This window comes from Sus scrofa, chromosome 13 (assembly GCF_000003025.6).
Source record: "Sus scrofa isolate TJ Tabasco breed Duroc chromosome 13, Sscrofa11.1, whole genome shotgun sequence".
Lineage (NCBI taxonomy): Eukaryota > Metazoa > Chordata > Mammalia > Artiodactyla > Suidae > Sus > Sus scrofa.
In genome coordinates, this window is record NC_010455.5 from 63313467 (window position 1) to 63328081 (window position 14615).

A 14615-nucleotide genomic window follows, 5' to 3' on the forward strand; every position below is an offset into this window, starting at 1 on the left:
ATAGATAAGAGGTAAAGAGGATATGGATGTTCCCAGGCTAGGGGTTGAATCAGAACTGTAGCCGCTGGTCTACACCGCAGCCTCAGCAACGCGGGATCCGAGCAGCATCTGCAAACTACACCACAGCTCACAGCAACACCGGATCCTTAACCCACTGAGCAAGGCCAGGGACTGAACCTGAAACCTCATGGTTCCTAGTTGGATTCATTAACCACTGAGCCACGACGGGAACTCCTAGATCTGCCTTCTTTAAGTAACAGTAAATCAAATTTCAAAAAGTATAACATGAAATAGAATACTTTTTCTGCAAGTGACCTCTACTCAGTAGTACAATATAAGTGTAAGATTTTCTTTTAAAAAAGCTATTGGATGGAAACCTGCATGAAGGATGGATGAATAAAAGAACATCCAGCCAGATTACATTAGCAGGAGGAGTGGCCCTTAAGGAGGATGACTTTGTAAATTACAAATTGGATTTAAATAAAGAGGGAATTGAAAGTGGAGACACTGTTTTCTGCTGAAGAGGATGGGCAGGGGGGAACAACAAAGAAAATAAAACTGAGATGATTACCAAAACACAACACTAAGAGTATAAATTAGGACTGAGTCCTTAACTTTAGTTACACATTTTTATTAATCCCTGGGCGAGGATAGAGTAATGACTACCCTAAACCAAGCCTGTGAAAACATTTTATAATGTAGGATCTTTATTCCTAAAACAAGATTCTCCTCTAAATGAATTAACACTAGAACAATGACTGTCCAAATTTTAGATCAACCACACTCACACAAAGATCTTATTTTTTTCTTCTCTTTGTTTTAAATTTATGCCCACACCTGTGGCATATGGAAGTTCCTGGGCTAGGGGTCAAACTGGAGCTGCAGCTGCTGGCCTATAGCACAGCAATAGCAATGCCAGAAACGAGCCTCATCTGCAACCTACATCAGAACTCAGTGTAACACTGGATCCTTTAACACACTGAACGAAGCCAGAGATGAACTCACATCCTCATTGGATACCAGTCTGGTTCTTAACCTGCTGAAACACAATGGGAACTCCCACAAAGACTTTCCATTCATATAATCTCAAAAACAAAACAAAACAAAACAAAAAACAACCAGATGCTGTGTCACCTGTTAAATTCCAAGTCCTATGCACTGTGGCAGAAGACATACAAATTTTGCATGTTCAGAATCACCTTCCTGTTTCTCTGATAACAAATCATACTTTCTGTTAGGTTCCTGGCTCCTGACCTTCCTCATCCAGCCTTTGACAATGGCCCCAGTTATTGGTCAAAAAATGATTAGACTCAGGAAAAGCCAATTAAAGCCTTCCTTTAGAGGTGATCAAGAGCTTTAAGGTTAGAGTATTTCAATCTTACGTGGTGTTTGTAAAACCAAATTATTTCAAAATTGACTAATTATCCTTTAAGTTCTAGAAACTGCCTTCTGTGACTTAAAGGACAGCAATTATCTGTCATCACTTCTTCTCTGCCCACTTTATGTTTCTGTCACTGTGAAATAAAGGTAGTGGGGAATGGCAAAACCAGCTCTGATTCATTCAACATGTGAGTGCTTCTTAGGTACAAAACACAGGATAAAAAGATAAATAATACTCAGCCCTTACCTTCAAGGATCTTACAACTTGGCAAGAGAAATAAAACATGCACATATGACTGCAATAAAGAGAAGATAATGATTACTGCCAGATGTTTGGGGAGAATGAGAGAGCAAAGAGAGAACATAGAATAAGGCAACATTCAAGTCAGGAAATACTATTTATTGCACAATCATAAGGTATGCAATGGAAATGGAAGAGTAGAACATAAACATTCATATGGGCAGGTGAAAAATCAAGTGACATTATTTGTAACACCACTTTTCAAATGTATTTTTGGCACCAAGTTCCTAATAAATAGCTTTACGTTAAAAACTAAATAAGGATATAGTCTCTGCTAAATATAGCCTGAAGTACTGATGCCTAACTACTAGGATCATAGTATTTGTGTTCCTATTATACCTTTCTATTGCTTTGTTTGCTTTTTCCTTTTCCAAATTAGCTGACTTTACCATGACAAGATATCTGTTTCACCTGTTCCACCCTTTTTGCTCATGTTAGAACAGGTGAATTGTAAGAGGATCCTTTTGACTTCAAACAACAGAAATTAAACACTACATAATTGGAATAAAAACAAAAACAGAATAAACAAACAAATCAGAGGCAACCTTTCAGGTGTGTCTGGATCCAAGCATTAAAATGTTTTAGGCCCCTGTTTTTCTCTTCCCCACCTCTTCTCTCTTCCTTTTCTCCTCTCTGATATCTCTTTTCATGGGATTCAAACGTCTCCCTACTTAGATGGAAGCTTCTGGCTTGTAACCTCTCAGCTCCAAGGCTGGCTGGAAGGGGCAGGACTATCACAGCAAACAATTGCCCAAGTTGTGCACTTGTGTAGCAGGGCATCACATCTATAAGTGATTTTTATAATCATGTTGTATATGAATTTATATATATATAAAACAATTTTTTTGCTTGAAGATGACAGTAAAATGTTATGTTCTTATTTTTAAAAAGTATAACATTGTCCACAAGATATACATAAAGTGTTTTGAATAAGGAGAGCCTCCTTTTTCTTCTAGCAGTTTATCTGTTGGATAGTGGTAACCCTGTGCCACTACCTTAGTTATCCAGGAGAGGTCCATGGATCAGCCCTACATAACTATGGTTGCCTCTGTTCCCATCCTTGAAATCATCACTGTAGTCAGAAGAATCCCATCTTCTGACTAACCAGCCCTGAATTGTAGGAAATGGGCTACAATTGTCCTTAAACATAAATATTGAAACCTGGAGGAGAGGCATAGCTAAAAAGAAATTGATGGACTGGACTGTCCCTAGAAGGAAGATAAATAGATAGTGAGAAAGAAGAATGAGAAAGAAGAAAAGTCTTTTATACCAAGAAATGTAGGTAATGTTCTTTAGCTATAAAAACACTGGTGTCCTACACATAAAACAGCAGAGGATATTGGCCTAAAAACAACACAATGGCCAAAGGAACATGGCCTATTTTAACAGAGAATTTGAGAGTTAAAGAAATAACTTGTAGAACATCCAATTCAATTTCATCAGTTTACTGTTGGCGAAACTAAAACCCAGACACAGGAACAGAAATGCCAAGGTTACACAGGTGTTTGGTGAAAGAGATAACTAACTACCCATCTTCTGACTTTTTTTAGGTTTGTATGTGTTTGTGTTTTGCTTTGTTTCTGTACAAGGACATTTTTCTTTAGTACATTAAAATCAACAAAAAGTATAATCTTGCTTCTAGTTTTTCTCCACCCTCAATTCTGTGTAAGGTGGTTTTGCTGCACTTCAACAGAAAGCCTCAGCAAGAGTTGAGGACACCATCAAGAGTACAGTTGGGTACCAAGGACAGAGACATTACCCTTCCTCCTGTAGAAACTAGGAAGGAGTCAAGTTTGGGCTGGACCTGCAGGAAGGGACACTGTTGAGAAACAGCATGTTATAATGGGTCACTTATTATAATGGGTCAAGTTTGGGCTGGACCTGCAGGAAAGAACACCTTTGAGAAACCCTTCCTAACTACACCACAACCTGCTCTGGCATCCCGATTTTTTTTTTTTCTCCTCAATCTCCAGCCAGAAAAATAGGAGAATGACATGCTGAATTGACTGGGAGATTTCAATATGCTTTTCTCTCTTCCTCCTCCTATCACCTTTTTTCTTGCAGTTTCTTGCCCTCAGCCCAGAAGCAGCTGTGGAAATGGGGAGGAGGGAGCCTTACACTTGTCAGCAACAGAGAAGAAAGTGCTCTCTGCAGAGTTCTCAGTTGTTCTATCGCTATCATTTGCACTTGCGAGGAAAGAAAAAAGGAGCGAATTCGCCGTCGATTTGCCCGAGAACGTAGTTAATTCCTCGGGCTCCGGGCTGCAGTAACCCCTGAAAACCAAGGATGCACTTCCATTACTAATATTTCCTGTCGGCATTTTTCAGTAGAGGCTAGACCACTGCCTAGCCTAGAGACGTCTCTGGGTAAGGCTTAAGTCGTAAATCAGGCTCCTGTATGTGCCTTTTTCCTAGGAAAAACTGGCACAGAAGGATTAGCAGTAGAGACCAGGGTCTCCTTACTCCCCTTCACCCTTATCTGCGTCACTTTATGACCCCCTCGATTTTCCCGAAGCTGACAGCCCAGGCTCCAGACCTCAGGGTTAGGAGCAGCCAGCCCCAGACAGCACCGCACCAACCCGGGGCCGATGTCACCGGTGCCTAGAATGTGCGAGTGGTTGCAGACGGGCCGGCCAGAGGCTTCTACACTGAGAAAGGAGTAGGAGCTCAGCCTTCGCCTGCGACCTGCAATCCCCAGATTCCCTGGGGACCGCGAAACTCCCAATCCAAGGCACTCCCCCCCTCCCAACCGCCCACCCGTTTTCCCCCACCCCTCCCTTTACCTCAGCACGCAACCCCTCCCTGCGTGATGATGCAAACCAGTGGGGAGGGCGGGTGCAGGGAAGGGTGGGGAGAGCCGGAGAGCAAGCGCGGGTAGGAGGGAGTGGGAGGAGGAGGCGAGAAAGCCGAACAACCATTTAAAGCGATAGCAATCCGTGCCCTCTCCCCAGTGCTGGGCTGTTGGAGAGCGCGAGCTGCAAGCCGCGGAGCTCGAGCGCGGCGCGCCGGCCAGGGAACCCGAGAGCTCAAGGCGCCCCAAGCTGGCAGGCGCCGCGGGACCCCCCACCCTCGCCGGCTGCCCCTCCCCGGGCGCCCCCACCCTCCTCGCCTGCAAGAGTCCCTAGGCTTCCCCGGAGGAGCTCACCCCAAGGGGCCCAGACCCCAGCAAGCCCACCACCGTGCCCTCCAGCGCCGCCGCCGCCACCGCCGCAGCCGGAGCAGCATGGTCCAGCTAGGGAAGCTGCTCCGCGTCCTGACTTTGATGAAGTTCCCCTGCTGCGTGTTGGAGGTGCTCCTGTGCGCGCTGGCGGCGGCGCGCGGCCAGGAGATGTACGCCCCGCACTCCATTCGGATCGAGGGGGACGTCACCCTCGGGGGGCTGTTCCCCGTGCACGCGAAGGGTCCCAGCGGAGTGCCTTGTGGCGACATCAAGAGGGAGAACGGGATCCACAGGCTGGAAGCGATGCTTTACGCCCTGGACCAGATCAACAGCGATCCCAACCTGCTGCCCAATGTGACGCTGGGCGCGCGGATCCTGGACACTTGTTCTAGGGACACTTATGCGCTCGAACAGTCGCTCACTTTCGTCCAGGCGCTCATCCAGAAGGACACCTCCGACGTGCGCTGTACCAACGGCGAGCCTCCGGTTTTTGTCAAGCCAGAGAAAGTAGTTGGAGTGATTGGTGCTTCGGGGAGTTCGGTCTCCATCATGGTAGCCAACATCCTGAGGCTTTTCCAGGTAGGGGCGCGGGGGCGGGGGGGCTCTCCTCTGGAGCAGAGCGCACCATAGCTCTCGCGCTCTTTATCCTAAAACCTGCCATGGACTTCAGGGGTGCGGGGTCAGGTCAGCCTTCGCTCATTTCCACCCTAGAGATCCTGCCGAATCCCTCCCACCCCACCCGAGGAGGTACTTTCTCTGCTTGGTTCATTTCTCTTCCATCTCTCCCCTATCCGCGCTCCACTCCATCCGGCTTGACATCCTGGATTTATAACCCCATTTACAAGAAGCAATCTGCGAAAAACAAGGCGATGATTTAAATAGGTTTGCATTAGTGTGAAATATGGTCCAAAAAAACCAGGCTTGTAAAAGTGCCGGGTTCCTAGGAGAGCCGGTTAGGCGCAAGGAATATGAAAGATGAGAAGACGCCTCGAAACCGGGCATTTCTCAACTCCCCAGCTTCCCAGCCCCAAGCTGTCCGGCTAGCTGCAGCTCCCTTGGAAATTTTCCAGAAGAGCTTAGGGAGGCAGTGCTTATACCAAGGGCTATGTCTTCACTTACATTTGGATGTTAATTGACCATTTCTTCCTGGCAGGATTTCCTGACCAGTAGCCTGTCTCTACCAGGGCATGGGGCAGAAGGTGGGGAGCCTCCCCCCAAGTGAGGAGATGCCACCCGCAGACATGACCCCCAAGTGATTTGCTCTGGGCAGTTGTCTGCACCGTCTAAATTGCATTTGCAATCCGGCCACTGGCTGGAGCTGGGAGATCAGCTTTCTACTCCTGCCACTTCAGAGCCCAGAGATGAGCTCATGCTAACTGCGAAATAAAATCTCTTTCTCTGTCTCCTCCCTCTGCCCATCCTTTCCCACCGCCTCCCTAATGCAGTCCCCCAACCCCAGTCCTAGGCTTTGAGGATGATTCTCAGAACCAGGCTGGAAGGCTTCTGGAGGGAGGTGATCAGGTGCACTGAGCAAGGCCAGGTGGTCCTCCTGCTGGGGTGCAGGAGGGCTATGGAGAAAATGAGAGGAAGGCAGATTAGGGCAGCTGAGAGGTGGGTTCTACTGCAGTTCTCCCTTGCTGCTTGCTCCTCCAGCCTCAGCCCAGGGCTCCTGTGCTGCTTGGGTATGAATGGATGGCTTTTGGGCTAAGAAACTGAGTTTCAGGATCTGAGTGACCATGGGTTCCCTCCTCCTTGTCTCTCTTTATCCCTGGTATCTCTTTCTCTCCTCCAGTCTTTTGCTCCCTGCTCTGTATTTTTGTGATTTTTTTCCCTTTCTATTTTTTCTGCCTCTCTTCTACTTCTCTACCCCCCACCTCCAAGTTCTTGTTCATCTCTATCTTAAAGTGATCCTTTCCTAATGCACAGCCCTCTCCCTGCATGGTAGTATCCAAACTCAGTAATTCCTTTCTCTAAATGTTCTGGCTGACCCTGGTGCCCTTATGCTCCTCCTTTGTAAAGAGTTGGCTCCCTTTCAAGTGTGCTCAGTAAGAGTGTTGGGTTTCTGGAGGGGATTCCTTGTGAGACTCAAGCTGTCACCACATCAGCTCCCAGGAATATGAAGTTTGTGTTTGTGCCAGAAGGAGGGGTGACTGTCCCAGATTGAAGCCTGGTCTGATAGTCTAAGCATACCTAACACCTCCCTGGGTATACTGTAATGGAGATCTCTTTATGTCTGCAAACCCAAAAGTGCTTTGGGGAGCAACCTTCATTTTGAGTTGATGCTTTCAGAAAGAGCCTGGGTTGTTGTAAGCAAAACCCAGAATCAGTTCCTCTACCTCTGAACTTAGAACTAGAAAACTTGAGGAGGCAGTGTTGCAGGGAGGAGGCGGCAAGAGGTCACCTGAGAACCCTGGGGAAGACTCAGGGCATTTTCACCAGATCCTTGGAGGCTGAAGGTACATTTGCTGTTTCAGGTTTTTTAATTATTTTGCTGCCAGTTTCTGTCTTCACTCAGAGCTTGGCAGTACTGCAGATGGGCCCGCCTGTGTAAAAAAGAGTAAAATCTTAAACTCAAAAGAGAGCTTTCAGGCTGAAGGGTTGTATTTGCTGAAAAAGATTCCAGGGGGAGCTGATTCCTTCTCTGATGTGTGGACCTGAGGTACTTGCAAGGAAAGAAAACACTTGCCTTATGCTTAGTTCCCCCATTCCCTGGGCTGGGGAGGAAAGGAAGTGAATGCCAGTGTTAGCAGTGTGGGTTGGGACCAAAACCATTCAGAGAAAACACTGTCATTTTCCTCTAATTTGCAAATTGCAGCTATTCATGTTGGATTGAACAGCTGAGGGAAAAAGAACCCCCAGTTTTCACCTGCATTTATTGAGAAGAGGCTGGTAGTAGGAGGAATGCACCAACTTGTAGCTTGTGCTGCAAGCTGGATGTAACTGTTGGTGTGGGAACCTGGTTCACCATTGCCCATATTGGAGTATACAGAGGTAGATTCCAACAGTCTCTTCCAGTAGCTTTTTTTTTTTTTTTTTTTTTTTTTTGCATGTGATCTTAGAAGCTCCTGGCATGCAAGTCCAATCCCCAGTTTCCCAGCTTCTGTAAGCCTGCAAAATGAATAGAGGGAATAGTGGAACACAGACCCATTGTTCAAAGGCAGGATCAATTTAGGGAGAGAGGAAAAGAGTGGTAGGTGAATCTTCTCTGGGATTGCAGCGTTCAGCCCAATTAAGATCGTCCTATATAAATGAAACTCCTCTAACTGATTGAATTCTAAGCTCTCCAGAGATTTGAGGTTTATTTTTTTTTCCCCTCTAGTCCCTGTGGATTGCTGTGGTGATCATGCCAAACCTATCATTTGAGATAAAAATTTATGGTAAGATAAGCTTCTAGGCTGGGGGAAGGAATACTTAGTGTCTTAAATGAGGGATCCTAAACATTGGGCAGGGGGCAGAAAGGAATAATGAGATAGTCATAGATGTAACCAATGCTGCAGCTGCCAGCCAAGCCTAGAATGAAGTTCTTTCCTGAAAATTAGGACCTTGGCAAGAAGGACTACTCAGATGTCAGTAGTGTCCCTGACTTGGAATTCTCATCTGCCCGTCCTGTACCAAAGCAGAGGCAGGAGCTGAACAAGTCTTCCTTTCTCTGCTCTGGTTAGTAAGCAATATATCAGAAGACAGGAATCATAGCCAGTGGATCTTTAAAATCCAGGAATTTGAGGCTAATGAAATTAGTGTGTGGCCAGAGCTCTGCCAACTAGAATTAAGTCACTGCAACTGCCCTGCAATGCATTTTCAGCCTGAAAGAAGCATCAGGAAGGAATTTCTGGAGATTTGTTTCTGATCCTGTGAGAAATAATATTCTCCTAATGCTAAGAAAGATTAAATGTAAATTAATATTGACTATGAGTAACATATTTAAAAAATAATCACAGAGTGGGGATGGCTTGAAGTGGAAAGCTTATGTAATATGGTGTCCAAAGAATAAATCTCCCCTGACCAGTGTTTCATGAGCTATAAATAAGATACAGTGGAAAATACTGGTTAGGTTTTTATTCAAGGCTTCTCTGCTATTGACTTGAGAGCAAACACTCTGAGAGTATAAATTACTCTTGGCACGTCCTGACTCTGAATGAACAATATTTCATGTGCAGTGACATGGTCTAAGCTCTAGACTTGGAATTGAATGGCATCTGTTTCAGCTGTTTGGTTCTCTCAAGAGCAACTAGGTAGAAAGGTGGTCAACTTGACCCTTGTGGGAGTATGTTGCAAATCTAAATCTATGGACCTTGTACCATAGATGAAATACATTTATAAATTTGTAAATGTTTTCCTTCAGTTTATTGCAGCTTGAATATAATATCAAACTTTGGGGGCAACATTTTATACATAACTACCTAGTTTTCTTCCTTTCTTTTTTCTCCTCTCTCCTCTCTCTTTTCCCATCTTATGTAATTGGATAGAACTGGGCACCTAGGATGATATGGTGTTACTATAATGGGCTTAAAACAACTAATTTACTCTTTTAAAAAGTTCATAAATATAAGTGTCAGTGCCATTTGGAATAGTCTCTATAGCAATTTCTGTCTCAACATTTAATGTGTTTCAGGAAATTTACCTAACAGATGGTGAGTGGGCAATTTTTAAAGGGGCATCTTTTAAAAGAGCAGAGAGGGAAGGAATAGAGACAGGCACATACTATATTTGAAGATACCTCCACGTTTATTTTTTGTGTAGATACCCATACAATTAAGATGTCTTTGGACATTTTTCTCTTCAAATATAATTGCGATAATTGATGTCTTTACTTCAAATTCATAAACATTTTAGGATTTAACAAATTATAAATGCTCTCTTTGTTACATATACAAGTTATATCATAGATTTAAAAGATCATTAGCAGGATTACACAAAGTACACTCTAGTTCCAAGCCTGCCACTAATTAGCTTTGTTACCCTAAGTAGGTCACTTAAATTTTCTAGGCCTCATTTTTTTTTCATTTGATTTTTTTTCCTTTAAAAAATGTAGTTTCCAGAAGTCTCTAATCTCTGTGTCATAGTTTAGCTTGGAGAAAAAAACCTGTTCTTGTCAAAACTCCATGGCATTGTATTTCTAGCTCCAGCTTTGGACTTTGAGGGATTTGGGGGCATCTTTTTAAAGGATATTTTCACACAGACATTTTATTTCCCATACTCAGACTTCCCCCCCCTTATTCTTTACCAGTCTGTCCTAAAGTTGTATATATCCAGGCTGTGGTAAGAAAAATGACCTCCTGGGTCAGCTTCCTGCATGGTCACACAATGCTGGGGGCAGGGAGTAAAAACTGTAGATTTTACAGAAGCAGATATAGTTTTCACTACCCGTGTCTTGTCCCTTTTCATCTTGCAAAAACAGCAGGCTTTTCTTGGAGAACTGCCAGCTAGTGACATCCTGCCTTCTCCCTGGCCCCAGGAATGAGTCACCCAGGAACTGAGCTCTAGCAAAGCAGGTGATTGGTTCAGGGGTAAGCATCTGACCCTGGCTAAGCCTATCAACTTGTCCCTACAACTTGTCTATCAGAGGAAAATGGAAAAATGGTCTTTTCTGTCTGGAATTTTTAAGCTGGGGAGGTATGACTCTGGGATAAGAAGAGACTTCCTGTAAAATATATCTTGGAGAGGTAAGCAGGGCCGAGTGATGGAGAGAGAGCTGGAACCCTGTTCATGTTCTAGAACACCCAAATCCATCTATATCTGAATATGACTGCATCCCCAAATTTCCAGAACTCGTTTGTTGAGGTTGTTGTTGTTGTTGTTGTTGTTGCTGTTGTTTTTCTTTTTCATGGTTGTTTTTAAATTTCCTTTGACTATTCTGACTTTATTTTCAGCCATGTGCCATTGAAAGCATCATAGCTAAAATAGCTCATTTCCTACTTCGTCAGGTTTGCTAACTGGCATTCCTTAAGTGAAAATAATTTTATTTATTTAAATAAAATTCTGCTACCCTGGGTCTGGGATATTCAAAACCCTGCATCCTTTGTCAGTCTTTCCAACATTTATTATAATAACTTTAAGCATTTGTGACCACATCTTCCCCAGCTTGATGCAGCTGAAAGAGAAGGCAAATACTTCTAAATTGGAGCCTATAGGCCTAATATTTGGAAGCTTTAGAACCATACTTGTTTTGTTTCATTAAAGCAGATATTTTGTTGATGTCTCCAGGGCCCAAAAGCATTTTCATGGGATAGTGGAGTACAAAGTACATTAAGCCTAGCTCTACCTCTCACCTTCTTTTACTTTAAATAGGCAAAAAAGAATACTCTCAAACACATTTTCCTAACAACAAAAAATCATATATGATTACTGTTTAGAAGACATTTATGCATATAGTTGCATGAATTAATTGGATATTTGCCATTTGACACAGTAAATATATATGTTCAATGTACCTAATTAAAACCAAGACATGTTTGTTACAGATAAATAATTAAGTACCATTGAACTTGAAATTATGGTGTTTCATGTTTGGCAAGTAATCTTCTTTCAGTTATCTTTACTACTAAATGTCTCTTGATCAAGTTAATAAATTATAAGGTCAAAAGTAAGATAATGTGAAATTACAGTGATAAAGGATACATATCTCCCTTTATGAGATTAGGAGTTCTAATTTCTTTTCAACACTGCTAGTAGTGACCACAATACTAATTTGAGCCTTTGCTATGAGTCACTGTGCCATATACATTTAGTTATTACTCTAGTTCTGCAAAAGGCATATAATAATCCACACCATAAAGCTGAAGAAAGTGATCCTCATAGCCCCAAATCACACTGATGGTAAGGGGCAAAATCTAGATTCAAACTTAGATTTGTCTGACAGTGCCCAGGTTGTTAACCACTATGCATACTGCTCGGTTGCTGTGCCAATAAAGAAATACTTAAAATAATTACACACTTGCCTACTCTGAAACTGTAGAGGTTTAAAGACATCAAAGTTGCCAGTTGCTTAACCACATCTGCTTGCAGAATGAAACAATATGTTTTATTTCATTTCTAAAACAAAGTTAATTCTGTAACTCTGTAGAAACTTGAGCACACAAATCCTTACCTCCAAATGAAAGATGTTAGTTTTCCATTATTCAACAGGTAGCCCTGTACACAGGCAATAAATATATAGTAGGCTTTTCATTCAAATAAATGAGAAAGAATGTTTCTTCTTGTTCTGATTCAGTGCCCATCATTATGGATTATGATGGCTCTTCCTAAACATTATTTCATTCACTCCACTCTTTGTACCATCCTCAAGTGAGAGAATCCATCATTTAGATATATGTGCAAATTGAGAGGACAGTATTATTACAATTGCTGAAAGTCAAGTTGATAGAGCACAGGAAATACATCCTAATAAATGCAGCATTAATGTTTATGTGGGTTGTGGTATGAGAGGTAGGAGAGTTTTCAGTTTAATGGATTATTTTGCTTCTTGCTATGAAAGTGCTGCAGCTTAATAGTTTTATAATTGGTCATTTACAGAATCCTCTACCTCTGGGTTTTGTGCTTTCTTTACAGCTGTTGATTCCTTCTCTTGTTCTTGATGGAAGATAGCAACTAAGCCACTTCAAAGGCTCAGCCTGCCCTTTGTGTTATTGTTTAGATGAAAATATTTCCATTTGTTAAAGTACTATTTAAACATTTTTATCATATTTTAAACTTGACTATGTTCTGAAGGTATTAGCACAGGCAGACATTACGGAGGATATTTTCCAGGAGAAAATATACTTTTGATAAAAGGAATTATCAGAATGTTCATGAAGGGATTAAGACTCAAATTCCAGTCTCATCTTGATCAAATGTATACCACCCCTCTCATCAATTTCTTTATCTTTGTAGTGGGAATTAGAGAAATGTGTATGATAGAGTTACAAATAAAGTGTGTCTGATAGAATAATCATAAGGATTGCCTAAAATATGCATGAAATATTTTAGTACAGAGTTTAGATGTGATTGGTGTTCAATGCATTTAAAAGACATCATTTCATTATTATTGTGCTAGCATTAAATATCACTATTACTTAAACATCATTATTGCTAAATTTACTGTAAAATTACCATAATGATTCATGATGAATTTCACCCTTCTCTCTTTCCTTTGTTGAAATGAAAAAATACACACACACACACACACACACACACACACACACAGAACACTTCAGTTATTCTCTTTAGTGGGAATAGAATTCCACTGGCACTGATGAAAACAAATCATGAATTGCATGGACTTTAGCTAGCAGAGAGGCTAGGAGATTTGAAGTTAGCGAAACCCAAGTTTGAATTCCACAGTGACCTTTTTTCTAGCTGTAGAACCCTGAGGAAGTTAGTTAAACTTCTTAAGCCTTACTACTGTAGTTTCCTCATGTATATATATTTTTGGAAATATTTATTATGCATCTTCCTTGTACAGATGCCTGGACATATCAATGAATAAAATGGATGAAGGCCTTTGCACTCCCTCTCTCTCCTTACACTCTCGTGTGGAAATAGATGGATGTTATAAATAAATTCTATGCTGTGTCACAAGTTGATGTACACTCTGGGATAAGGAAAAGAATGTGAAGCCTGCTGAAGAACCTTGGGTTAGGAGTGCTGGAGGGGTGTACAGGTGGGTTCTATTTTTAAATAGGGTAGTCAGGGTGGATTTCATAAGTTGACATTTGAGCAAAGACTTGAAGTAAGGGAGTTGTCAGAATGGATTATGGGGAGGCTACTCCCTGGAAGCAAGAACAACCAGTGCCATAACTCTAAGGCAGAAATATGCCTGGCAGGTTGGCGAAATATCAAGGAGGCCACCCTGGCTGACTTTGTCTGTGGTGAGGAAGGGGTAGAGGGAAGATTTGGGATAGATTGGGTAAGTCCTGGGAGGCCATCACATGCATTTTGTCTTTTACTTTAAATATAGATATGCAGGGATAGGATTTTAGCAGAGATGTGACATAATCTGTCTCTTGTTTTAAAAGCATAACTCTCTCTTGAATGGGGGAATGCAAGAGAATGGGGGCAGAGAGTGGAATCAGGGAGAATCTCAGGAGGCAATTACAGAGTCAAAGAGGCCCATGGTGGTGGCCTGCACCAGGCTGTCAGTGACTGGTATTCTCAAAAGTGGCCCATTGGGAAGATTGTGACAGCATTTCCTGGTGGATTGAATGTGAGAATGGAAAGGAAAAGGGAGAACAATGGTGAATCCAAGATTTGGGGCCTGGGCAACTGGAAAGGTGAGACTTGAGATGGAAAAAGTTCAGGTTAGAGCAGTGTGGGGGATTAAAGATCAATTTTGGAAATATATGGTTTGAGATGTTTTCTTGACATCCAAGTAGGGGTGCTAAATACATAGTTGGATATACAAGCCTGAATCTCTGAAGAAAGATCTAAACCAGAGATTCATTTTAATAAAGTGGAAATATTAAGAATAATTACACAGAAGTGCTATTTTAAAGATAAAATAAGCAATGCAATTAACACTGTCTTCTCAAAACATTTAATAACTATTACCTAAAATAATTATCTGAAATGAAAAAATAACTATAGTTTGTTACTGCAGTAAAACTTAATAAAACATTATCACAATTGTCTTAATAGTATTTGCGACACAATTGTTTTAGTTAAGACACTACGACTACCAACATTTAGAGTAAACATTGCATTCTCCCACTTGCACTCTGATATTGTAGTTGTAACCATATTTTGTAAGGTGTAAGTTAGTTGTGTTAGAGTACTTCTTTAATTACGTGTAATTCTAAAT

The 14615-nt window shown here is 42.1% G+C and overlaps 1 protein-coding gene across 9 annotated transcripts in view; it reads left to right on the forward strand.

Annotated features, from left to right (window-relative positions):
* Positions 4536-14615, forward strand: part of GRM7 (glutamate metabotropic receptor 7) — an 885981-nt gene continuing 875901 nt past the window's right edge. For all 9 annotated transcript variants that reach the window (XR_002338088.1, XR_002338089.1, XR_002338090.1 and 6 more), the window contains exon 1: positions 4536-5419. Coding sequence is in view for 5 of the 9 variants with exons in the window: in XM_021071050.1 (XP_020926709.1) it covers positions 4904-5419 (516 nt within the window). In the remaining 4 variants the exon portion in view is untranslated. The remainder of the gene's footprint in view (positions 5420-14615) is intronic.